Source organism: Symphalangus syndactylus, chromosome 11 (assembly GCF_028878055.3).
Source record: "Symphalangus syndactylus isolate Jambi chromosome 11, NHGRI_mSymSyn1-v2.1_pri, whole genome shotgun sequence".
NCBI lineage: Eukaryota > Metazoa > Chordata > Mammalia > Primates > Hylobatidae > Symphalangus > Symphalangus syndactylus.
This window is the reverse complement of record NC_072433.2, coordinates 118684623-118711779: the sequence shown is the minus strand read 5'-3', so window position 1 is coordinate 118711779 and position 27157 is coordinate 118684623. Positions and strand designations below refer to the sequence as shown.

The 27157-nt window shown below is 36.6% G+C and overlaps 1 protein-coding gene across 6 annotated transcripts in view; it reads left to right on the top strand.

Moving 5' to 3' along the window:
* Positions 1–27157, top strand: part of FNIP1 (folliculin interacting protein 1) — a 156425-nt gene that overhangs the window by 78182 nt on the left and 51086 nt on the right. For 4 of the 6 annotated variants that reach the window (XM_055299349.1, XM_055299346.1, XM_063612394.1 and 1 more), the window contains 6 exons: positions 2097–2185; positions 8078–8161; positions 9484–9555; positions 12212–12347; positions 14506–14707; positions 19816–19901. In XM_055299349.1, the coding sequence (XP_055155324.1) occupies positions 2097–2185; positions 8078–8161; positions 9484–9555; positions 12212–12347; positions 14506–14707; positions 19816–19901 (669 nt within the window). The remainder of the gene's footprint in view (positions 1–2096; positions 2186–8077; positions 8162–9483; positions 9556–12211; positions 12348–14505; positions 14708–19815; positions 19902–27157) is intronic. The other 2 variants (XM_055299348.2, XM_063612393.1) reach the window with 1 other exon arrangement.

The window sequence follows — 27157 nt, the reverse complement described above, 5'->3', positions numbered from 1 at the left end:
ATTAACTCTACAGACAGGACTGACCTAGGTCAGCCATATTGATATTACACATAATATATACACTATATAATGATAGCCACCAGGGTATTACAAGCTATTAATGCAAAGATTGGAATAGTGAAGCTGAAACAAAGGCAGGCCTGGTGGCAGGATCATGGGCCATGTGCCAGAACCTAGTAAATTACTGGGGCTAAAGTTAGGCAGTAGAAGACCCCCGAGAGAGATTTTGCAGGTGCCATATCAGAGCAAGACTCATTGGCTAGTCAGAGCCCCTGGGGGTAACCCAAGGTCAAAGGCAGCAAGGAAACTACTCCAGACTACAGAAATTCTGTAGAGCCACCATTAACTGTTAATGCCTTAAAAAGACCTGTTTGGAAGAGTTTTATTAGCTAAGTTTCTAATACCCGTAACTCTTTGGAAGGAAAGTGGGAGGTAGTCTTTTTTTTTTTTTTTTTTTTTTGAGATGGAGCCTCACTGTGTCACCAGGCCGGAGTGCAGTGGCGCGATCTCAGCTCACTGCAACCTCTGCCTCCCGGGTTCAAGCGATTCTCCTGACTCAGCCTCCAGAGTAGGTGGGACTACAGGTGCAGGCCACCACGCCCGGCTAATTTTTTTTTTTGTATTTTTAGTAGAGATGGGATTTCACTATGTTGGCCGGACTGGTCTCGAACTCCTGACCTCAAATGATTCGCCCGCCTCAGCCTCCCAAAGTGCTGGGATTACAGGCGTGAGCCACCACGCCCGGCCGTGGGAGGTATTCTTTTTTTTTTTTTTTTTTTTTTTTTGAGACGGAGTCTTTCTCTGTCCCCCAGGCTGGAGTGCACTGGCACGATCTCGGCTCACTGCAAGCTCCACCTCTCGGGTTCACGCCATTCCGTGGGAGGTATTCTTTAAAATATTATGGATACCTTAAAAAATCTTGAAGCCAAAAATACCGATTTTTAAAAGTAGAAATTAGAGATCTACTAAAGTAGAAATTAAAGATTCCATGTTGGAATCACTGATGTTAGCCACAATCACCTGAGTTTTTTCACCTTTTCTAAGTTCTGATAATTCCTAAAATCTCTAGAAAGGATATTTTGCACTAAAAGCATAAAGTACTTTTATTTTTGTTATCCTGAGTCACTAAAAGAAGTGATATAGGTTATTTGTAATATATTAGACGAAAGATAGTTTTTGGATATATTTGCCTAATGATTTATTCTCCTCTTCTTCCTCGTAGCTTCCACCTCTCCCTAACAGATAATTAGAAAATATTTTTAGGTCTAAAATATGAGGGGAAACTTTGTTTGTAATCTAAATCAGGTTCAGCAACTTCTACTTTAAAGATCCAGATAGTAAATATTTTTGGTGCAAAGACTTGGAACCACCCCAAATGTCCAACAGTGATAGACTGGATTAAGAAAATGTGACACATATACACCATGGAATACTATGCAGCCATAAAAAATGATGAGTTCATGTCCTTTGTAGGGACATGGATGAAGCTGGAAACCATCATTCTCAGCAAACTATCACAAGGACAAAAAACCAAACACCGCATGTTCTCACTCATAGGTGGGAATTGAACAATGAGAACACATGGACACAAGAAGGGGGACATCACACACCGGGGCCTGTTGTGGGGTGGGGGAGGGGGGAGGGATAGCATTAGGAGGTATACCTAATGTAAATGACGAGTTAATGAGTGCAGCACACCCACATGGAACATGTATACATATGTAACAAACCTGCACATTGTGCACATGTACCCCAAAACTTAACAATAATAAAAAATATTTTTGGCTTTGTGAGCCAACAATGGGTTATAGTTTCTCAACTCTGCTGTTGCAGCATCAAAGCATTCATACACAGTATATAAATGAATGGGCATGGCTGTGTTCCAATAAAACTTTATTTACAAAAAGAGGCAGCAGACTAGATCTGGCACTCCAGGCTGTAGTTTACCAACCTCTGATTTAAATGATTATGTTAGTTAATTTGTAATGCTAATAGGTAGAAACTGTTTTTGCCCTTAAAATCTCATCAGGATGTACAAAGAATTGCCCTTAAACCATAAAATGAATTTGGAATTAATCTTTTTCTCACCCTCATAGGCTACAAGATAGTCTTGAATTCATCAATCAGGACAATAATACATTAAAGGCTGATAACACAGTTATTAATGGACTGCTTGGAAATATAGGTAAATGGTTCCTTTGATTTTATAAGTTTAAAAAATATTAACAGTGTAACAAGTGTTTTTTGAATTTATTCCTTAATAATGCAGATCTGTCATGATAACAAAGAATTTCAAATACTGTAAGTGGAAGAGGCATTTAAATTGCCAGTATATATAACATTTATTTGGAAAACATATTTTTCATATATTTGAACACAGTATTTTGTATCTGATAAAGAGTACTGCTGTAGATATATCTAATTTGTCTTCATTGTTTTTCATTGTTAAATTTGATGCTTCTTTGAAAGGTGTCAGTGATAAGAAAAGCCCTTAGTAGTTCTTTTGGCTATTTCAGCTGAGGAAGACTATTACACCTTCTTCCTTCTCTCTTCCATAACCATAAAAGTCATTTTAAAATGATGCTTGTTTTTGTGACCTGTAACTCAGATGAGCAGGTGTTCAAATTTGATGTTTCTTTAAAGATTTATTAGAATAACAATTTATGTAGTACTTTGGTTAGTTGATTGTTGTTATTTAAGTACTACATTTTAAAGTGACAGACTTTCTAAAATTTCCGGTCATTTCTTCTAGACAGCTCAACTGAACTGCTGCTGTATTGCGATATTTCTGGTGCATAAAAAGCTATATAGTAGCCAAGAGAATGGGATAGCAATTAGAATAGTATTAATATTTCTCTCATTTTCTGTTTAGTAAGAATTTTTATTTATAATTAATTTTAATAAATATTTATTATATATTAGTAGAAAACAGTTTTTTCTTCCAACTTGAACTGTATGACTTTCTATTATTTATTTTTTATAATTTGTGTTCATTCAAATGAGCAGTCACTTATGAAACATCTAGTAATGTGGGCTAGTCATAGTGTTAGGCATATACTTTATAATGTGTGCGTGTTATGGAAAAATAGAAGTTCTGCGTTTTCTTAACTTGCTTGATTACTTCATTGATTTTAATAAAGGAAAAATGTGACAAAGAAATAATGAAATCTTTTTACTTTATAATTTGATACTTTTCAAAGCTCAAGGGGCTTGTTGAAAATTGAAAGTAATTATGGGGTTTTTTTGTTTTTGTTTTTTGAGATGGAATCTCACTGTGTCACCCAGGCTGGAGTGCAGTGGTGTAATCTTAGCTTACTGCAACCTCCGCCTCCCGGATTCAAGCGATCCTCCTGCCTCAACCTCCCAGGTAGCTGGGACTGCAGGCACACGCAATCACACCCGGCTAATTGTTGTATTTTATTAGAGACAGGGTTTTGCTGTGTTGGCCAGGCTGGTCTTGAACTCCTGACCACAGGTGATCCACCCACCTCAGCCTCCCAAAGTCCTGGGATTACAGGTGTGAGCCACCATGCCCCAGCCAAAAGGAATTCATTTTAATAACACAAATCCATTATTACTTATAAAGGTAAATTATACTATTGAGGTTAGATATACTTGTCTTCTCTTTTAATATAGAGTAGAAAATCCATTTTACATACTACTGACTTTAAATAATGAGCAACATTTACTTACACTCTTTTAATTGTGAATCAAGGATTTTTTTGAGTGTGTCTACCATTTCTTATTTTCTTTCAATTTCCAATCAGTCAGTCAATCAATCGATAAGTATGTGGTGAGCACCTGTAATATGCCAAGCACTCTGCTAGGCCTTGAAGATACAGTGGTGAACCAGACACAGTTCCTGCCTCAGTGAATTTATAGTTAGTGGAAGTCAGAAAAGTAATACAACAATTACAGTATACTATAGTAAATTCTTAGTGTTAAAAGCAGGGTGCGATTAAAATGAGAAGCACTCAATTCAGTCCTGGAGAGTCAAGGAAGGCTTCCTTGAGGACATGAGGCTTAATCCTGAAGGATTAGCCAGATGGTTAGGGCAAGAAATGTTCTATGAAGAAGCAATAGTACGTACACAGACCTAGGGGCAGGAGATCATAGAGTATGGAAAGAATGTGAATAAATCAGTATGTGTGGAGCACAGAGTAGGGATAAAGTAAATGAAAAAGAAAGAATGGAGCAAAAGCTAGATCACAAAACACACTGTAGGCCACACTGAGGAATTTAGAGTTAATGCTTGGTGTAGTGTAGTTGGGCACCAGTGCAGGTGTGTTGGTTCGGGTCCTATACCTGTTTTTTTTAACAGGTGCCAAAGACAGGATTAAACATGCAACAATTGTATTAGGGGAAATGACTACGTAAAGGAAAATGAGGAAAATGCTGAGAAAGCTGAGAGACCCATTGAATTGTGATTTAAGTCTGACCATGAATGAAGGAGAGAGGGATAGAATGTTGACTGGAAGTGTCTCAGCCCGCTGTACGGTTCAAGGGAGGTTTGGCAAGGCCCTGGGAAGTATTTGAGTCAAAGTTAGTTGTCAGAAGTGTCCCGTGTCTCCCCAAAATGGGCCTGCCTTAGTATACCTACTGTGTTCAGCCATTGGCTGGGAGCAGCCTATCAGCTATGTGTCCTTGCACAAATGTGGCAATGGATTTCAGCAGGTGTTCTTAATCAACATACTCTTTATAGTTGGAGATCTTTGAGATATATTCTCGAGGCCACCACAGAGGAATTTTCAGAATATAGCAACACAAATTACATTTGTATGTGTAGAAGAATATTCTAACTGCAGTAGGAATGGATTCAGATAAGTGGGATTGAGAAAAGGCCCATATTAGGAGGCTGCTCATGGTACTCCAAATGACAGATAATGGTACCTACAGTAAATTAGTGTCAGTGGGGATGGTTGTTGAGAAATTTGCTAAGGGACATAGAGTGGACCAGATTAGCTAATTAAATAGAAGAGGTGAGGCAAAAGGAAGAGTCAAGTTTGGCACTTTGCTGGCTGTTTAATTACATGGATATTGGTGCTATTCACTAAGGGAAATAGAAGAAATCAGAATTGATGATTTTAGGTTTAGGCATGTTCAGTTGGAAGTACCGGAATATCCAAGTGAAGAAATTCATTGTTGTTAGCTAGTTAGATAGGTGTATTGTAGGGTATTCTCTTTAACGTAAAAATGGATGAATGTTTAATAATGTAAAAATAATAGAAGTTGACCAGTTAGTTGTATCTTCTGTGGATTTGAGAATCGTCAGGACATAAATTATAATTGAAAGCATGGGAATGGAAGATGACCTAGGAAATGTAAAGAATGAGAAGGAAAGATTGTTGAAGATGGAACCCTGGGGAATGCTGGCTTTAAGAAGGGGTACGAGGCCGGGCGCGGTGGCTCGTGCCTGTAATCCCAGCACTTTGGGAGGCCGAGGCGGGCAGATCACGAGGCCAGGAGATCGACACCATCCTGGCTAACACGGTGAAACCCCATCTCTACTAAAAATACAAAAGAAAATTAGCCGGGCATGGTGGCGGGCGCCTGTAGTCCCAGCTACTCGAGGCTGAGGCAGGAGAATAGCGTGAACCTGGGAGGTGGAGCTTGCAGTGAGCCAAGATCGCACCACTGCACTCCAGCCGGAGCGAGACTCCGTCTCAAAAAAAAAAAGAAGCGGTAGGAGAAGAGAAGCACACAGACTAAGACTGAGGGGGAAAAATACAGAGAGTGTGTTACATGGGAAAAAAGTTTACAGTGTAATATAATCAGCATCAATTACTGCTATAAGGTAATATAAAATAATATGGACTAAATTAAGCAACAGGAAGGCTTTTGGTGGCCTAGATGAGCAGTTTCAGTGGGGAGAATAGACGTCAGAATTGGGACGACTCAGAGTTTAGACTTTTGTCCAAGATGCAAGCAGTCGTTCTCAAACTTTTTGGTTTTAGGATCCCTTAGGACTGCAGAGAACTTTTGTTTATGTGGATTACAACTGTTGATAAATACCTTATTAGAAATTACAACAAAAAATTGAAGAATATTTAGTAAATCCTTGAAAAATTACACTAATACCCCCTTTCATGTTATTACAGGCCTCCAAAAAATTAGTAAGAAGAGTGGCATTGTTTTATATTTTTACAAGTCTCCTTAATTTCTGGATGAGGATACAGCTAAATTCTCTTATCTGCGTCTGTATTCAGTCTTTTGTGATATGTTATTTTCGTTGAAGTGTATCAAGAAAATCCTATTTCACACAGATATGTAGTTGGAAAATGGAGGACTTCACAGACCCCCCTGAAAGTCTCGGGGACCCCACGGGTCCTTGGATGACATTTTGAGAACTGCTGAACTGTAGGATTAGATATATGGAGGGTGGTGGAAGAGACTTGACTGTGTTTAAGTGTTGACAGAAAAAGGAAGTTATAAGGGGCATGAAATTAAAGACTAGAAGTAGTAATTGATAGAAGGAGGTTTTTGAAGAAGAATGGGGGATTGGGGTCCTAGCTGACTTAGAGTTAACTTTGGAAGGGAGGGAGGAACTTTTTATTTTTAATTTTTTTTTTAATAAGTCACTAGCACATTGTAAGGCTTGAATAACATGACAGCTTAGGCAGGAAGGAGGCAAGGATGGGTGAGAGAGTAAGTTTGGAAGCAGGGTGACAGGAAAAAAAGGGTTCCAATCTGGTTAATTATACTGTGTATATGTGCATATATGCATGTGCATACTCTAGGAAACAAAAGCTTTATGCTAAGAAGAAGAGGTAGGGAAGGAGTTTAAAGAAGTAGATAATTTTTGAAGTAACTAGGGAAAGAAAGCTAGGACGAATTAAAGAGCTGACCATTGAGACATGGAAGGATTGCTGTACACGTGCTATAATTATAGAAGTTCTTGCTACAGAAAAATAATATCTGTTAGCAATTTGAAAACTACAGTTGGCTGGATACAGTGGCTCATGCCTGTAATTTCAACACTTTAGGAGGCCAAAGCAGGAGGATCACTTGACCCCAGGAATTTGACATCAACTTGGGCAATGTAGCAAGACTTTGTCTCTACTAAAAAGTTTTCAAAATTAGCTGGGCCTGGTGGCATGCACCTGTAGTCCTGGCTCGTGGGGAGGGTTGAGGAGGGAAGATCACTGGAGCTCAGGAGTTCGAGCTTGCAGTGAGCTACGATTATGCCATTGCATTCCAGCCTACATGACAGAGCAAAATTCTGTTTCAAAAAAGGAAAGAAGAAAAATGCAATTGTCACTTTTTAAAACAGAAAGCCCCGTATTCCATCCTAGATAAATGTCCTTCATGGCTATTTAGACTATTTTGATGCAGCATAGCTAACAGGAAACCCAGCTGCTTGCTTTCAGGCTATAATGTCCTTCTTGGGTCTTCAGACGGCAGTTACCTTTTCTTGATGAAGCATGTGGCAGCCACTTCTCTTGAACAGCTGAGAGTCCAGTCCCTGATGAGCTTCATTTGTGTTCCTCCTTCCACAGTGGCTGACTCCTGGTTTAGTAACCTTGGTTTCTTCCATTTCTTTGTAACTTATCACTGGGTTAGAAAAACCAACTTTTAATTTGTCAGTAAGATCTCTTTTCTGGTTTTGCACCCTGTTGTATGCTGTGTGCCAAGTGCTTAGGTGGTTTTCTCCTCACTGCAGATGTAGGCACATACTATAATCTTAAAACAACTTAAAAAAAATAAATTTATTTGGGGAATATCAGATTAGATAGATAACATTATCGTACTTTTTCAAATCTTTAAAAATACTGTTTTACATTAGAAAGGATTGAACATTTAAAATAATTTTTACTTTATATAGCAGACGCTTGTTTTTATTACATATGGATTTATTAATAAAAATACATGAAGTTGTTGTTTGATACAAATCATGGCTAAAGAAACACCATCCTGTTTCAAAAATGGGAAGACAGCTTGAATTCTTATTTAGTTTAAAAGTTTCCATCCATATTTGTTGGTCTGCTCTTGTGCTGCCTTAGCTCACCTTTTTTCCCTGACGCATTGTGGCTTCTCTAACAGTCCTCTTTCATGTGTATTTTACGTTTTTGCCATGTAGGTCTTTCACAGTTCTGCAGCCCCAGGCGGGCATTCTCTGAGCAGGGTCCGCTCCGCCTGATCAGGAGCGCCTCTTTCTTTGCAGGTTTGCGATGTGCTGTGTGGGTAGACTAGTTGGTGTGCCCCAACGGCTAGACTCTGTAGTTAAGCTGTGGAAACAAGAGAGTAGATGAATGCAATTGGTGAGGTTGTGGTTAAGAAAACATTGCTTTAGGAAGTATAAGAACTTAATTCCTTTCTACTGAACATGTTCTTAAAGTTTCCAGACACTGAGTTATCATTAGAATTGACATTTTTATGAAATTTCAGTTTGTCATTTCTCTTGTGGCATAATGATTTTAACTTTAGAATCTGAAACCAAAACTTAATATGAACGTTATTTCTTATGATACCACTTGGAATTTTTAATGTGTGACACTGTCTTGTTTCCATGGCTGAGTAGCTTTTGTACCATAGTTCACCAATTGCAGAAAATTATCCTATCTTGTTATTATTGTAAAATTTCTGATCTACACTATTCCATAAGAACAGTTTTTCTTGGAGCTAAGATTTAGATGAACAAGCACCACTATAATGCTCTGTAAAAGGCATACATGACTATATTTGCTTACATAATCAAGTTAATGATTGTAGAGTGTGTTCATGTGTGTATATCCAGGATTCTAATCATATTCCTTGTTTTCACACATTTTAGCAGATTACCTAACATTATAACCTTTTAGTGGAAATTGTTGGAATGTGAACACATTTACTCTTCATTGTTCTCAGATTGGTATCAGTTTAGCTCTTCTTGTTTTGATTAATATTTTCTTTCCCTGTAAATATTAGATATAAAAAATATATATTTATAGAAAACTTGGAAAACATTTTTAAAAGGCAAAAATATATATTAGCCATTTTATCAGCCAGAAATACCTGCTTTTTTGTGTTTTAAACAGAATTGGGATCATACTATTCAAACAAATTTCTCAAAATAAATTTCTCAATTTATTACGGAAAATTTTGAAACATACATTGTTACAGGCAGAAACAGTACAGTGAACTATGATATACCAACCACTTGGTCCCAGCAAGCACTCATACTGTTGAGTAGCTTGCTTTTTTTCATTTAATAGTATATTGTAAACATCTGTCACTGAATATGCTTCTAAAATATGACTTTTAGTCACTCCTTGCTTCTTCAGATATTATGTTTTAGATTCTTATACTGTGTATCAAATCTTCACAGAGCTCTCAAAGCTTGTTCAACTGAGTAATAGCTCTTGGTGTTGGGTTGGTGCCATGCTGTCGAAAAAAATAAGGGAATGCAATGAGATGAGCATGATTTCGTTTGCTATTTAAAAGGAGCTGTTCATCCACCTGAATAGCAATATATTTTATAACTGACAGTTTCATCTTTATTTATAGTTCACAGCAACCCAATGGACATGCCTGGAAGGGAGCTCAATGAGGACAGAGACAGTGGCATAGCACGATCTGGTAATGTCACGTTCTTGTATTCAGTTTTTTATGAGATTGCTGTTGGCATTGATTTTCTTTTTTATCCCTCCCTTTATTATCAAATTTGTTCATATTGATATTAGCATTACAAGAGAACTGTGAAAAAACCAGAGCAAAGTCTTATAAATTTAACATTTTTCATGTTTACTTTTAAGTGTGCTGAGTAGAATAAAGCCAGGATGAACTAAAGCCAGAGTAAAGTACACTGGTTGAAGCTTAGTGAATATAAGAAGAAAAGCATTGGTCAGAAAAGTGCTTAGAAACCGTAGTAAAAAAAACCACATTTGCTTTTATTTGCTTGCTGCTAACTAAAGTTTAAATTGTCTTTGTCTCTTGCCCAGAAAAGCATAGGCAGTTTGAATCAGTGTTATACTTTTTTTTTTTCCAAATATGGACTCGTCCAAAATTTGTAGGTCTAGCAAACATTTATTGAAACATGGTGGACATTAAAAAAATTAAAGCCCAGAGTCTGCCCTTACGGAACACAAATGTATGGAGTCTACTGGGAGAAAAATTAGGAAAATCATCTGTCATAGTTCATTGTGTGATGCGTTTAGTGATAGGCCTGTGCAAAAAGCTTCAGAGAAAGAGCACCACACTTAGCCTGGGCAAGGAGCAGGGATGCCAACAGTGCTTTACAGAAGGATGATGACTGAGTTGTATTTTGAGAAATAAATAGCAGTTATCCAGGCAAAAGCTCAGAAAAAAAGGCATTTTAGCTAAAAGGAAAAGTGTTTGTTGGGGTCCAGAGAGCAGCATAAGTAAAAGGAGGAGTAATTTTAGGCTTGAATTACTGTTAGATATGAGAAACTTAATTCAGTGTGATAGATAGCATGTGTTGTTACATTATATGGCTCTGCTATCGAAATTGTTCTATAATTCAGTTTTGAGTATAAATGAAAAATCTAAACTTGCCATATATTGCAATCCCTAGGTGTGTATTAGAATAACAAAGAGAAGTTTTATAAAAAATTCAAGTGCCTGAACTCTACTTTCAAAGACTCTCATGTAACCTAAAGAAGGCATCTCTAGGCACCTGTATTTGTGAAACAAAACAAAATGCAAAACCTAACACTTGATTCTAATGGATAGCTAGGGTTGCCAACCACTACTGTAATAAGAATAGCTTGTGTTTTTCAAGTAATCTCATCTTTTCTAATTGAGTTTCTTATTTTTGTTTTAAAGAATCTAGAGTATATTTCTTTTAATACCCTTTGCTTCTATGTAATCTAGAGATTTAGTCTTCCCTGGCAGGAATTTAATTCTCATTATTTTATTTAAGATTTGAGAGATGATAAATTAATTTATTTATACTTACATTCTTTATAAGTTGAAGCATGTGGATAGACTGATCTGTTAGGCTGCTTCAAGTTATTGGATTCATATATGCCATTTAAGTTAATGTGTGTTTTCTTTTTTTTCTAATAGGGTTATTTTTAATATTAGAATGCAGTGAAATGTATTTTTTCCAAACTTAGGACAGCATTTTATTTTTCACTGAAGTCATACCCAGATTTAGTTGTACATACCCAATCTTGGACTACAAGATTTTATAATACTAATTGATAAAATGTGGTCTGCATTTAGAATCTGCATTCTAAAGTAATTTAGAGTGAGTTCATTGATGGTCTACATGTTTGCATGGCACATACAGCTTTATCCTCTATCATTGAATTTGTCAGAATTCAAATGAATAGATCTTCGTAATGAAGGTGTCTCAGTTTTTAGTGCTGGTGTCCAAAATAATTGATCATCTGGCCTGTACCTTTTTAATAGTGATGATAATAGTTCCCTGTTTTGAATATACATTCTCAGTATGTGCTTATGATCATAAAAGGTAGAAGTCTGGAATATTGCCAAACAAAAGCAAGCCCTTAATGGCAAGTCTTATCCTCTCTAAATCCAGTGGGGAAAAGCCTAATGAAAATCCCCTAGCCTAATGAATAATCAGCAGTTGTAGCTCTTAACACCTCAGGCAATAAACATATCTTATAGATTTCAGAGAAGTGTTTTGGGAAGGGAATAATCCCCAAGATCATGGGATTGCAGCCGTTAGAGTGGAGCCTGCTGGAATGTGTTTGTCAGCTTAGATGCTCCAGAGAGCATTCTTTTTTTGGAGCTTAGTAGGTATAGTCATGATTCTTAATTAAAAGTGGTAGGTTTGACTACATGTGCACACGTGATGCATGAATACTTGTAAATGACCTCTTTAAATGCCATTCAAACACTTATTTTCAATAGCTTGTTCTTAAAATCCAGCTGCTGCATTAAGTTTGAATAGCATCAGACTTCCTTTAATTTAAGAACTGAAAGGATTCAGCTAAGTTAGGGGACAGTCAATCCAGTGGCCAAAGGGATAATGCCTTGTTACAAAGTATAATTTTCTTCTGGAGTCCCTAGAAGGGAATGCCAAAAGGGGGTTGTCTCAGAGTTTTCTGCTGATACATTGTTAATGTATGATTTTTCTCCTCTGAGACCTTGCTCCAAGAAGGATGTGTTCTTTTAATGGACATTTTTAGAGGCTCATGAAGCAAAATAAAGTTTAACTTAACCTATTCGTAATTTTGTTAAAAAGAAATTTGTCATTATGCTTAGTCATTATTGACTTATACTTGTTGTTCTTCTGACTTAACAGCATCTCTCAGCAGCTTGCTGATCACTCCATTTCCTTCCCCAAACTCCTCACTTACCCGAAGTTGTGCCAGCAGCTACCAGCGACGTTGGCGACGCAGCCAAACAACAAGTTTGGAAAATGGGGTATTTCCTAGATGGTAAGCTGGAACTTTAAACACAGAACAAGATTGAATAGTTCCTTAAACACAATTTTATATGGGTTTTTTAGAGCCTGGACTTGTATTCTGTGTATTTTAAGTTTGAAACTGAAAACTTTTAAAATTTACTACATTTTAAAAATTGTGGTAAGTTATACATAACCAGTTTACAATTTTAATCATTTTTAGGTGTACAGTTCAGTAACATTTATTTAAATACCTTCATATTGTTGTGCAACTGTCATCACCATCCAACTCTAGAACTTTTCCCTCTTCCCAGCTAAAACTCTGTATCCATTCAATGTAACTCCTCATTTCTCCCTTCCCTTCCTCTTGTAACCACCATTCTATTTTCTGTCTTTATGAATTTTCATTCATACCTTGTATGAATGAAATCGTACACTGCTTGTCCTTTTGTGTCTGCCTAATTTCATTTAGCATAATGTCTTCAAGGTTTAATCGATGTTGTAGCACATGTCAGGAATTCATTCCTTTTTATGACTGAATAACATTGCTTTGTACATACATATCACATTTTGTTTATCCATTTTTCTATTGATGGACTCTTGGGTTGCTTCCACTTCTTAACTATTGTGAATAATGCTGCTATGAACATGAGTGTGCAAATATCTGTTCGAGTCCCCATTTTCAATACTTTTGGTTATATATCCAGTAGTGGAATTGCTGGATCATATGGTAATTTTGTTTTTAAATTTGTGAGGAACTGTCACGCTGCACACTGTTTTCCACGGTTACTGTACCATTGTACATTCCCACCAGCGATGCACAATGATTCCAATTTCTCCATATCTTCACCAGCACTTATTTTCTATTTTTTTGATAATAGCCATCTTAATGGGTCTGAAGTGGAAAATCCTCATTGTGGATTTTATTTGCATTTATCTAATAATTAGTGAAGTTGAACATCTTTTCTATTCTTTTCTTTCCCTTTTGAGTCGCCCAGGCTGGAGTGCAGTGGCACAATCACGGCTCACTGCAGCCTCAACCTCCCTGGGCTCAGGTGATCCTTGCACCTCAGCCTCTCAAATAACTGGAACTACAGGCTTGCCACCACGCCTGGCTAATTTTTTTTTTTTTTTTTTTTTTGTATTTTTTTGTAGAGATGGGGTTTCGCCATGTTGCCCAGGTTAGTAGAACTTGTGGGCTCGAGTGATCCACTTGCCTCAGCCTCCCAAAGTGCTAGGATTACAGGCATGAGGCACCACATCTGACTTGAGCATCTTTTCATGTGCTTATTGGCTATTTGTATATCTTTTTTGGAGAAATGTCTATTTAAGTCCTTTGCCCATATTATAATTGCATTTTTTTGCTTTGTTGGTGAGGTGTGGAAATTCTGTATATATTTTCGATATTAATCCCTTATCAGATATATGATTTGTAATTTTTTTTTACATTCTGTGGGATGCCTTTTTACTCCATTGATAGTGTCCTTTGACGCACAGAAGGTTAAATTTGTATGCAGTCCAGTTTATTTTTTTTTCCTTTGTTGACTGTGCTTTTTGTGTTATATCCAAGAAACCATTGCCAAATCAGTGTCTTGATGCATGACGCCTTTACCCTTTGTTTTCTTCTAAGAGTTTTATGTTTAGGTCTTTGATTTATATACTACATGTTTTGATATTTCAGTTTTTCAGATTTTTATTTTGGCAAGGTAATTCATTCTTGAAAGATTATTTTTTAATCTACATTAAGTACAGCTGTAGATACCAGAAGTTCTTGTTTTCTCCTCTTTTTTATTTCCTTTATTCCTTCATCTTTGACTTTACTCCTGAAATCAAAAACAGAGACCAGAAGGTCCTAGAACAGGGAAAAGATTGTACCAGACTCATCTGTAAATCTTAAAATTTAGCCACTTTTTGGTTATGAATTGGGATTATCTGCTTCTTTAGTAACTTCTAATTGGACAAAAAAATGTTCCCAGTCTGACTCTGTAGTAAAATTTCTTACAAAAACATGAACCTGAAAGAACAGCCAGTAGATTTCTTAAAGAGATATACAATTGGTATGAAATTACAGGTTGGTTTGATAAAACAACAAAAGACTTAGCTTGCCTACATTTAATTAGCAAGAAGATTAAATTGTGAATTTAATTATTTTTATTTTTGTAAATTAAAAAAAAAAAACATTTATTTTCAAGGTCTATAGAAGAAAGCTTTAATCTCTCAGATGAAAGCTGTGGCCCTAACCCAGGAATTGTGCGGAAAAAGAAGATTGCAATTGGGGTAATCTTTTCATTATCCAAAGATGAAGATGAAAATAACAAATTTAATGAATTCTTTTTTTCACATTTTCCTCTCTTTGAAAGCCACATGAACAAATTAAAGAGTGCAATAGAACAGGTAAGCATAGTTATTTATTTATATCTTTTCCTTTTAAAATCTTATTCTCCTGATTAAGCATTATATTTATTCATTTGGCAGAAAAATTAACAGACATTGTGCATGTGTCCTATAAAGTGCTCTGGTGGATGCAAATAGATTGAACCCTTTTTAAGGTGCTTACTATCTAATAAAAGATGTAAGATCATTCATCCGTTTGTTCTGTAAATAAATATTTGAGGGCCTAAAATGTGGTAGACACCGTTCTACCAACTAAAGAGAAGTGATAAAAGCAACACTTCTGACCTCATGGGACAGATAAACATATGAATATAGATGTATGTAGTAAGTCCTGTAAAGAAAAATAAAATGGAGAAAGGTATATAAAGAATCCTGGAAGGAAGGATTACTAATTTTTATAGGCTAGTCAGGAATGCCCCTTATTAAAGGACTTGTGAATGTGGTCCAGAAATATGGAGCAAGTGAGCTACAACCATCTGGAACAAGATATTCCAGGCAGGGGCAAAGGCCTCATTGCAGGAGTAAGCCTGATACTTAAGCAGCATTACGAGGCCAAGGTGCCTGGGTTGAAGTGAGACTAGATCATGTAGGGCCTTATAAGATACCATTGTAAGAACATCAGCATTTATTCTTACAAAAGTATGAAAGATGGGAAACCATTGGAGGGTTTTGAGTGGAGGAAGAATGACATTATTTATGAGGATCACTCTTACTGCTGGTGGATAATAGATTTCTAGGAGCAAAAGTAGGTGTTGTGAGACCAATTAGCATACTGTTGCAGTAATCCAGGTGACAGACGATGAATACTCAAACCACTTTAGTGATTGAATTGGTAAGAAATAGTTGGATTCTGGATATATTTTGAAAACAGAGCCAGTACGGTAGACTGAATTGGCATATGGGAGAAAAAACCATTAAGGTTGACTCTAAGATTTTTGTAGCCAAGCAGTTAAAAGGATGAAGTTGCCAGCATTGAAGTGAGAAAGACTGCAAGCGAAACAGATTTGATGAAGGAAGATGGGATTTTTATATTTGCATCTGGATATCCAAGTGCTTTTATGAGTCTAGAGTTTACCAGAGAGGTCATCAGTGTATAGATGGTATTTAAAGCCATGAAACTGATTGAGATTGGCAAGAGAGGACAGGGAATGGGAAGCCTGAGTTGTGGTGCATTTTAACATTAAGAGTTTGACGAGATGAGAAGGAACCAGCAGAGGAGAAGGAAAAGGATTGGCTATTCAATTAGGAGAAAAAACAAGACTGTATTCTCTTGGAGGAAGCCAAGTACAGAAAGTATTTCAAGGAGGGAGTGGTCACTTTTGTCAGTTGCTACTGAGATAGTATATACGATACAAATATGTAAAATAAATTGTGAAATATTAGAATCTAAGCTAAAAAGGAAGGACAAAGTTTTTTTAGAAATTTGGGGGAAAGTGAAATGACTTCCTATTGGGAAGAAGTTTCATTTGGACTGCATTTTGAAGGATGTACGGGATGTTCTGAAATGTAAAGCTCTGAAAATTGGATATAGCAGAATAGCTAGAAAATCGACATTCTTGCCACCCAAAGGGAACCCAGTAACTCATTGCTGAAAAATCTTATTTAGGCTTTTTCTATGCATATTGTGCTTTTACTTGGTAGGGATTGTGCTGTGTCTACATTTTTCAAATTCTATGCCCATTTTAAAAAACTCAGATTGAGCAACATGGCAAGAGCCTGTCTCTACAAAAAAAAATTTAAAAATTAGCCAGGCATGGGGGAGCACACCTGTAGTCTCAGCTACTAGGGAGGCCGAGGTGGGAGGAGCACTTGAGCTCAGAAGGTCGAGGCTGTAGTGAGTTGTGATTGTGCCTCTGCACTGTAGCAACAGAGTGAGTCCCTATCTCAAATAGTAAAATAAAAAACATCATTGTCACATATACATTTCTCAAGTTATTGTAAATGGTTCTTACATATATTTTAATAGGTCTCCTCAATTTAAGTAACAGTTTCCCTGTTAGGCCATTTCTACTTTTTCACAATTGTTGCTACCCTATCGTTAACATCTTGGTGAATTTTCCAGATTATTTTTTAGAGGAGATTCCCAGAAGTTGAGCTGATAAAATCAGTGGCTGTCACCAAAGTTTTTTGCAACAGTCTGTGGAGGGGAAAGGATATGAAGAGGAATAGTGAGAGGTACAACTGGTGAAGTTAATGAGGACCTGATGACAAAAAATGTAGAGTGCTTGCCAAGGAGTTCTGACTTTGTCTTTAAGGCTGTTTGCAAATTGTGCTTTGGGGAGATTAACTTGGCAGTGTGTTTTTTATATGGCTGCTGAAATGAGCACTTGGTAGTGTGTTTTGAAGAGACTGGAATAAGAGACGAGAGGTGGGTACACCCGTTAGAATGGTTTAGAAAGGAAAGGATGTATCTCAATAACTCATTAGTGACTAAGGATCATCTGCCTCTAGAGAAGACATAGATGTTAGTTATTCATATTGAATATGTCAAAAAATAAATAGTTCATTAGCAATACTTTTTTATTGAACAAATGAGTAAAGGCCATTTTCATTTACCTTTTCTTAAGTTAGACACTGATTACATTTCTTCAATTGGCTGCACCCACATTTTGTAGTCTAGCCAAAGTCATCACACACAGTAATAAGTTGTGGGTGAACTGACATTTTGAGTTATTTGGAGAAGTATTTCAAGCTTTGTATAAAAGTTGAAATAGGCATTATAGAACTCATTAAAGATTACTTTTCAAGTGTTTTCATGTTTTAACGCTTTGATAATTCTGTACCCTAAAGCAGCAGTCCCCAACGTTTTTGGCAACCAGGGACCAGTTTTGTGGAAGATAATTTTTTCACGGACGGGGCTGGGGAGGTGGGGAGTTGCCATGGTTTCAGAGGCATTAGATTCTCATAAAGGTGTGCAACCTAGATCCCTTGCACGCACAGTTCACAATAGGATACGTGCTTCTATGAGAATCTAATGTTGCCACTGATCTGACAGGAGGCAGCACTCAGGCAGTAATGCTTGCTCACTCGCTTGCTCTACCCAATTCCTGACAGGCCACTGATGGGTACTGGTCCACGGCCCAGGGTTTGGGGACCCCGACCTAAAATGTACATTGTTAATACTTACAGTTGTTTGGATATTTTTTCAGTTGCAGTATCCCATTTTTTATTAAAACTGAAAGATGAAATTAAATGAATGCTTTTACATAAGTGAATGGAACTTAATTTTCAAAGTTCTATAGTAGTTACTCAATGATAGAATATTATTAAGAATAGAATATGATAGTGAATAGTGTACCATCCAAATAAGTTATCTTCTGGGCCAGTTTTCAAACTATTTTTTTTTAAATAGAAGCTATGGATTTTGTTTCTGAACACCTTGGCAATTATTTTGAAGTCTTCTACCTTTTGAGATTTGTGGTTTAATTTAAAAATAGCATTGCTGATTAAGGAAGAACACTACTAAATTCTAACAAAATAATATTCACTTCTTTATAAATTGCCAGTCTCTTAACAGTTTGAGAAAACATAAAGTGTGTTTCACTTTCACCCTCTGAAGCTTTTGGGTGTACAGGAACATGATTTCTGGCCTAAAGTAGGCTGACATCTTAATTATTTTTTTAAACAATATTTAATCACTTTGTAATTACATAAAGAATACAGAATTCAATTCTCTTTGAAAAAGTGTAAAAGATTAAAGTACTTTTTGACCTCCATATCCTAATCCTGATCCCCTTTTTGCCTATCTAGATTAAGGCTTTTCAACCTTGGCCAAATATATTTTAAGAAGCAAATATTGGCTGGGCATGGTGGCTCATGCCTATAACCCCAGCACTTTGGGAGGCCGAGGCGGGCGGATCACAAGGTCAAGAGATCGAGACCATCTTGGCCAACATGGTGAAACCCTATCTCTACTAAAAATACAAAAATTAATGGGGCATGGTGGCATGTGCCTGTAGTCCCAGCTACTCGGGAGGCTGAGGCAGGAGAATCGCTGGAACCTGGGACGCAGAGGTTGCAGTGAGCCAAGATTGCGGCACTGCACTCCAGCTAGCAACAGAGCAGGACTCTGTCTAAACCAATAAATAAATAAATAAATAATAAATAAAGCAAACATTACTAACACCTTTAGCTATCTTACTGTAGAATCTTTATATTCCGTTTTTGTTTTTTTTTTTTTTTTTTTGGAGACAGTCTTACTCCATCACCCAGGCTGAAGTGCAGCAGTGGCATGATCTCAGCTCACTGCAACTTCAGACTCCTGGATTCAAGCGATTCTCATGTGTCAGCCTCTTTCATAGCTGGGATTACAGGCGTATGTCACCACACCAGGCTAATTTTTATGTTTTTAGTATAGACAGGATTTTGCCATGTTGGCCAGGCTGGGCAAATTTTTAAAAAAGAGTTAACAGGGCTGGGTGCAGTGGCTCATGCCTATAACCCCAGCACTTTGGGAGGCTGAGGTGGGTGGATCACGAGGTCAGGATTTCAAGGCCAGCCTGGCCAACATGGTGAAACCCCATCTCTACTAAAAATATAAAAATTAGCCAGGCGTGGTGGCAGGCACCTGTAATCCCAGCTACTTGGGAGGCTGAGGCAGGAAAATCGCTTGAACCCATGTGGCAGAGGTTGCAGTGAGCCAAGATCGCACCATTGCACTCCAGCCTGGGTGACAGGGTGAGACTCTGTCAAAAAAAAAAAAAAAAAAAAAAAAAAGAATTAACAGAAGTGTTATCTGTGAAATATAAGCTTAAAACCATGAGTTGTTGTTATTGAGTTATCATTATGTCTTGTTCTGTCTGGGAAAAATAAGTTTTTTGTAACCCAGAAACTGTCAACATCAGTTTTTTTATGTGTTGACAGTCTGCAGTTTTAAAAATAAGAGATTGAAAACAGTCAAAAATTTTGAACTTTGTTCAACCATTCATTAATTACCAAATGTGTAGAAGAAAAAGCCACAATAAATGCATTTACCTTCTTTATTTCTTTCTCGATAAGAATTTTGGTAGAGCATTGTGTAAATATGTGACTCTTTCTAAAAAAGGCTTTTTTCCATGTTTTGCTCATGATTAACATAAGAATTAACTATCTTAATGATTGTTTTCAAGGCTATGAAAATGAGCCGGAGATCAGCTGATGCCAGTCAGAGAAGTTTGGCATATAATCGAATAGTTGATGCCCTAAATGAATTCAGGTACATATTCCCCAGCTTTCCATAATGCAGTAATTCATAGTGTACACAGGAAGATTTATTTTTTCTTTAACTTGTTCTAATAAAATTTAATTTCTTTGTCCTATAGTCATATGATGGTGTAATTCAATAGACCATTGGCTCCTATGTTATTACATCTCAAATGTGCTTGAGAGTCAAGCACATTGAGAGCCGTCAGTGGTATGTTTTTCAGTACTGGGCCATTTGACAAGCAAATATGACCAGGAAAGACCCTTGTTCTAGCAAAAGTATGCTTTGTTCTCTCTTGGGATCCTAGATGTAGGGACTGTTAAGTGTTGTTTAACCAGTGGTAGTAATCAGATATTCTTGAATACGTGAGATACAAGGATATATGGATAGAAGGAACATGCACTTGATATTCTAAATGGCTTTGTTGCTTGATCCTTCCTCTAGATATGGCACAGTGAATAGTCCTTCCACTAGGGTTTTCTGGCTCAACAAAGCTTGTACCTGAAGCCCCAACAACTGCTGTAGCTGTCTTCTAACTATGTGACATACATATTACAAATGATCTTATGTTGGGAATTAGTATACTAAGTGACTGATATGTCTCCCTTGACAAGAGGTTCGATTTAGGTCTACTTCATTTTCTCAATCTTTCTTCCTTTAGGCTAGAGAGATAGTGTAGCATAGGGAGTGAAAACTAACACTCTAGAATCTGTCAGATAGACGTGGATTTTAACCCTGGCTCTGTCATTTACTACCTCTGGTGATCTTGGGCAAGTGCATTAGCGTTTTTGACCCCTAGTTTTCTAGTATAAAATAGGTAAATTCAATTTAGTAATAATCTAATAGATTGTTATAAGGATCAAATGAGATTGTGTGTGTAAGGTACTTAGCAGAATGTCTGACATTAGTGGCACCATTCTTTTCTTTTTTTTTTTTTTTTTTTTTTGAGGTGGAGTCTTGCTCTGTCGCCCAGGCTGGAGTGCAGTGGTGTAATCTTGCCTCACTGCAACCTCTGCCTCCTGGGTTCAAGCAATTCTCCTGCCTCAGCCTCCTCAGTAGCTGGGATTACAGACGCATGCCGCCATGCCTGGCTAATTTTTTTTTTAATTTTTAATAGAGATAGAGTTTCACCATGTTGGCCAGGCTGGTCTCAAACTCCTGACCGCAAATGATCCGCCCATCTCGGCCTCCCAAAGTGCTGGGATTACAGGCATGAGCCACTGTGCCTGGCCTGTGGTAAACATAACCTACAGCAGTGCTTCCCCAACTTAAGTCACTTACATCATATCTTAACAATTTTGCCAAATTTATATATCATGTATACTTTTTAAATTTAGTGTTTCTCTTTAAATTTGACCATCTTTTATACCTAAATAAATTTATTTCAACATAAAACTTCATTACCTAGATAGGGAAACATTATGCTTTACCATAATAAAACTAGCTATAAAAATAAATTTATAGTAACTAAAATTAAAAATTTGTATCTGGGCCGGGTGTGTTGGCATGTGCCTGTAATCCCAGTACTTTGGGAGGCCGAGGTGGTTAGATTGCTTGAGCTCAGGAGTTCGAGACTAGCCTGGGCAACATAGACCCCGTCGCAAAAATAATAATAATAATACATGTCTATTTGTATACCACATTATGTACACTGTGTACCACTGTGTAAATTTTATTATTACCAGTAGTCTATGTACTTTACTTTTAGAAAAACTGCATATTTTTTTATTGACAACTCTGTGGTCTCTTACTGGGGCAGGGATCTTCTAGATTGTTATTTGTTTAAATGGACCATCACATCTTGGAGTGAAAGGCTGTTGTAGTTTGTGAAACTGCAGGGTTGCTGTGATGAAATTGTAGGCATGCCATATATATATATAAAATTTTAAAACTTTTAAAATATATAAAACATTTTTAAAACTGAGCTAAAGAGTGGTAGATTTAAATTGAAGTTTACTTTATGACTATGTATAATAATCATTTACTTGACTCAATTATTGAGAAAGAGAATAATGTCTACTCATTCATTTGGTTTATGCATCATAATGTTTAGGATAAAAGTTATGAAAAGCTAGTTAAATATATCTTACTGTTCTGTACAGTAAACTCAGTGGTTAGGGGAAATGTAGAGAAAAACACAGAGAATTTAATTTCAACTTATATTATTTTTTGGTATTAGAAATAATTTATACAGGCAAAAACTATATTTGAGATGATATTTCTGCCATATATTAATTTTATTTTAACATTAATTTTTGGCATTTCTTTATTATATGAAGCATGCTAACGAATAACAATTTAATATTTTTATTGTGGTAAAAATATCGATAACATTAGATTTAGCTTTATAAATCATTTTTTAAGTGTACAGTTCAGTAGTGTTAAGCATATTTACATTGTTTTGAAATCAATCTCTAAAACTTTTTCATTTTGGGACACTGAAACTCTAGTGATACAGTAATCAGTGTAGTTTTTTTAGTTTACTGGCATCTTCACTCTATATCTGAATTATATGCAAAGTTATTCACAATTTCATTTCTTCATACTTAAACTGTAAAGGTTGAGATTATCACATTTTGGGTGCCATTCATGATTAAATAAAAGCATTATGTAAATGTTTCTTATAGATGAAGTATAGGATAAATGAAATACATTTTAGAGGGAATTTAGAGCAATTTTTATGAGCTGCCTGATGTGTGTCTACTTTGGCTTCATAACTTCTCAATTTATATAGCCCTGTTTGTATCTTTCTAGAAGTTATGTGAAAACACAAAATTTGATGATTTTATGAATGTAAGATGGAAATAATTTTAACATCAGGATTATTTGCTTGAGATGAGAATTTCTTTGAGTTGTATTGTTTTAATATAAATGTTTAGGTATCTTCTTTATGATTTAGGAGGTAAATTATACAAAGTTGCTTAAACCAAATGTTAATGGTTTAGGCCTGCCTAGGATACATATCCTAACCACTGATTTGATATTTCAGTAAGTGTTCTACAGTTAAGGAAAAAGAAGCCCATATTAAGCTCAAGATAAGTGGTTTTCTGTTTTCTCAATGTTGAACACAATTTTTGAAAGCAGGTAAATTGTAGGTGATGGAATTCCAGTCAGCCAGCAGACATTTTATGTGACTACTGTGTTTTTTTTAATGAACATTTCAACCTTTAGGCCTGTAGGCCAGGCAAGCTTTCTTTAGTTTGGCATAGACTGTATCTCCCTCAGTCAGTTGTATTAACCCATATATTGTATAATTTTATTCCTGCCAGGCCTCTGAAGATTATTAGTTTGTACTTCTGTTTTAGGAGTTGGTGATTTATAGCCATTAATCTAGACCTTATTCTCATTTAATTTGTAGTGCAGTCTGATTTTTGTGCATCTTCTGATACTATCTATGTTTGTGTCTGAAGAGCTAGCCCTGCACAGGCTGAATAATGACTATCCCTTCTTTCTTTTCTTCTGGAATGTTGAGAGTGGGAGTAGGGGACAGCAAAACGAAACAATAACTAAATGGTAAATTCTAAGACATGCCTATCTCTCTCTCATATTCTCTATTTCTTGGCCACTCTGTATTATCAGTTAAGAGTATAAATAGCTGTAAACAGCTTTATTTCCCATGCACACAATGAATAGACTTAATTTGAACAGTTTCAGATTTACAGAAAAATTGAGCAAGCAGCAGTTTTTTCATATAGCCCTCTCCCCCAACCTACAGTTTTCCCATTTAATGCTTTATTTATTTATTTATTTATTTATTTGTTTATGACAGTGTCTCACTCTGTGGCCCAGGCTGGAGTGCAGTGGCACGATCTCAACTCACTGCAGCCTCTGCCTCCCAGCGTTCAAGCGATTATGTGCCTCAGCCTCCCGAATAGCTGGGTTTACAGGCATGCACTACCACACCCAGCTAATTTTTGTATTTTAAATAGAGACGAGGTTTCACTATGTTGGCCAGACTGGTGTCAAACTCCTGGTCTCAAGTGATCTGTGTGCCTTGGCCTCCCAAAGTGCTGGGATTACAGGTGTGAGCCACCACACCTGGCCTCAGTTATTAATGTATTGCATTAGTATATTTGTTAAAACTAATGAATTAATGTTAATACATTATTATTAACCAAAGACCAAAATTTACATTAAAGTTCACTCTGTTGTATAGTTCTATGGTTTTTATTAAATGTATGATGTTATATACACACCATTGTAGTATCATATAGAATAGTTTCACTACCCTAAAAATCCCCTGTGCTTTACCTGTTTATCCCTAACCACTAACTGCTGGCAACCACTGATCTCTTTACCTCTTTACTGCCTCTATATTTTTGTCAATTCCAGAGTGTTGTTTGCTTGAAATCATATACTATGTGGACTTTTCAGACTGGCTTCTTTCCCTTAGCCAGTCTTTCATAATATTCTTCCTTGGTGGTGGTGGTGGCGTTGCTGTTGTTTTTACCTAATAGCTCATTTCTTTTCATCACTGAGTAATATTCCATTATATAGATGTAACACAGTTTGTTTATTCATTTTCATTCACCTATTGAAAGATATCTTGCTTATAGCTTTTGGTGATTATGAATGACACTGCCATAAATATTCATGTTTGGGGTTTTATGTGGAGATGTTTTCAACTCAGTTGGAAAAATACATAGGAGCATGATTGCTGGATATTATGGGAAAATTGTGTTTAGCTTTGTAAGAAATGATCAAACTGTCATCCAAAATGACTGTACCGTTTTGCATTCCCACCAGCAATTCGTGAGAGTTCCTGTTGCTCTACATCCTTGTCAGCATTTGATATTGTCAGTTTGTCAATTTTAGCCATTGTAAGAGGCAGGTAGTGATGTATCATTATTGTTTTAATTTGAAGTTCCCCAATGACATATGTTGAGCATTTTTTCAAGTGCTTATTTGCCATCTGTGTATCTTTTTTGGTGAGGTGTCTGTTTGGGTTTTTTGTCTTTTTTAAGTTGGCTTTTTTTTTCTTATTGTTGAGTTTTGAGGGTTTTTGTTGTTGTTGTTGTTGTTGTTGTTGTTGGTTTTGGATACCAGTTCTTTGTCAGATTAAAAAAAAATACTTTTTACCAGTTTGTGGCTTCTTCTTATTCTTATAACAGTGTCTTTCACAGAGCAGAGTTTTTAATTTTAATGCAGTCCAACTTAACAATTTTTCTTTCCTGTATAGTATTTGGTGCTGTATCTAAAAGCTCATTACCTAACCAAAGGTCATTTAGATTTTCTCCAGTGTAATTTACTGTCTACTTTATAGTTTTGCATTTTATGCTTATGACTATGATCCATTATGAATTAATTTTATGAAAACTGTAAGGTCTTTGTCTAGATTCATGCTTTTACATGTGGATGTCCAGTCGTTCAGCACCATTTGCTGAAAATACTTTCTTTTCTCAATTAAATTACCTTTGCTCCTTTGTCAAAGATCATCAGTTTATACTCTAGTTGTGTGAGTCTGTTTGGGGGCTCCCTGTTCTGTTCTATTCTGTTCTGTTCTGTTGATCTCTGTGACTATATATATATATATATTTTTTTTGGCCATTACCATGCCTTTTTTTTTTTTTTTAGTTGACAGGTAAAAATTGTATATCTTTATAGTGTATAAAATGATGTTTTGATATGTGTACACATGTGGAATGGCTAAATCAAGCTATTTGACATATCTATTATCTCACGTAATTACCATTTTTTGTCATTAAAAGACTTAAAATCTACTGTCTTAGCAATATTCCAGTATATAATATTATTGTTAACTGTAGTTGCCATGATGTGTAATAGATCTCTTGAGCCCTGAAATTTTTTTGTTTTTTTAGTTTTTTTTAAATTTTTTTTTTAGACAGTCTCACTCTGTCCTCCAGGCTGGAGTGCAGTGGTGCGATTTTGGTTCACTACAACCTCCACCTCCTGGGTTCAAGTGATTCTCATGCCCCAGCTTCCCAAGCTGCTGGGACTACCGGTGTGTGCCACCACACTTGGCTAATTTTTGTATTTTTAGTAGAGGCAGGGTTTTGTCATGTTGGCCAGGCTGGTCTCAAACTCCTGGCCTCAAGCAATCTGCCCACGTTGGCCTCCCAGAGTACTGGGATTACATGCATGAGCCCTCATGCCAAATTTTGTGTCCTTTGACCAACATCTCCCTTATGTCCCAATCCCCATGCTATCTTAATTACTATATCTTTATAGTAAATCTTGAAGTTCAGTAGTATCAGTCCTCCAACTTTGTTTTTATTCTTAAGTATTGTGTTGATTATTCTGGGTCTTTTTCGTTTCTATATAAACTTTAACATCAGTTTGTAGATGTCCACAAAATATCTTGCTGGGATTCTGGTTGGGATTGTGTTGAATCTATGGATCAAGTCGGGAAGAACTGATGTTTTAACAATAGAGTCTTCCTATTCATTACCATGGAAACTCTTCCCATTTATTTAGATCATCTTTGATTCCTTTCAACCGAATTTTGTAGTTTTCCTCATATAGACCCTGTGTATATTTTCTTGGATTTATACTTGTTTTTTTGGGGGGCAGGGGGAGGGAACCTAATGTAAATGGTATTTTTTTTTTTTTTTTTTTTTTTTTTTGAGACGGAGTCTCTCTCTGTCGCCCAGGCTGGAGTGCAGTGGCGCAATATCGGCTCACTGCAAGCTCCGCCTCCCGGGTTCCTGCCGTTCTCCTGCCTCAGCCTCTCCGAGTAGCTGGGACTACAGGCGCCCGCCACAATGCCCGGCTAATTTTTTTGTATTTTTAGTAGAAACGGGGTTTCACCGTGGTCTCGATCTCCTGACCTCGCGATCCACCCGCCTCGGCCTCCCAAAGTGCTGGGATTACAAGCGTGAGCCACCACGCCCGGCCAATGGTATTGTTTTTAATTTCACATTTCAATTGTTCATTGCTGGTCTGTAGGAAAGCAGTTGACTTTTGTATATTTACATTGTATTCTGCAACCTCGTTATAATCATTTATTAGTTCCAACAGTTGTTTTTTTCTTTTGGTTGATTCTTTGAAACTTTTTATGTAGAAAATCCAGTCTTCTACAAATAAAGACTGTTTTATTTCCTTTCCACATGTATACTTTTTCTGACTTCCTTCCTTCCTTCCTTCCCTCTTTTTTCTATCTTTGTGTCTTTCTTACGGCCCTAGCTATAACTTCCAGTATGATATTGAATGAGAGTTGTGAGAGATCACATCTTGACCTTGCTCCCAGTCATAGGAAAAAAAATATCCAGTCTCTCACCATAAGTATGATGTTAGCTGTAGGTTTCTTG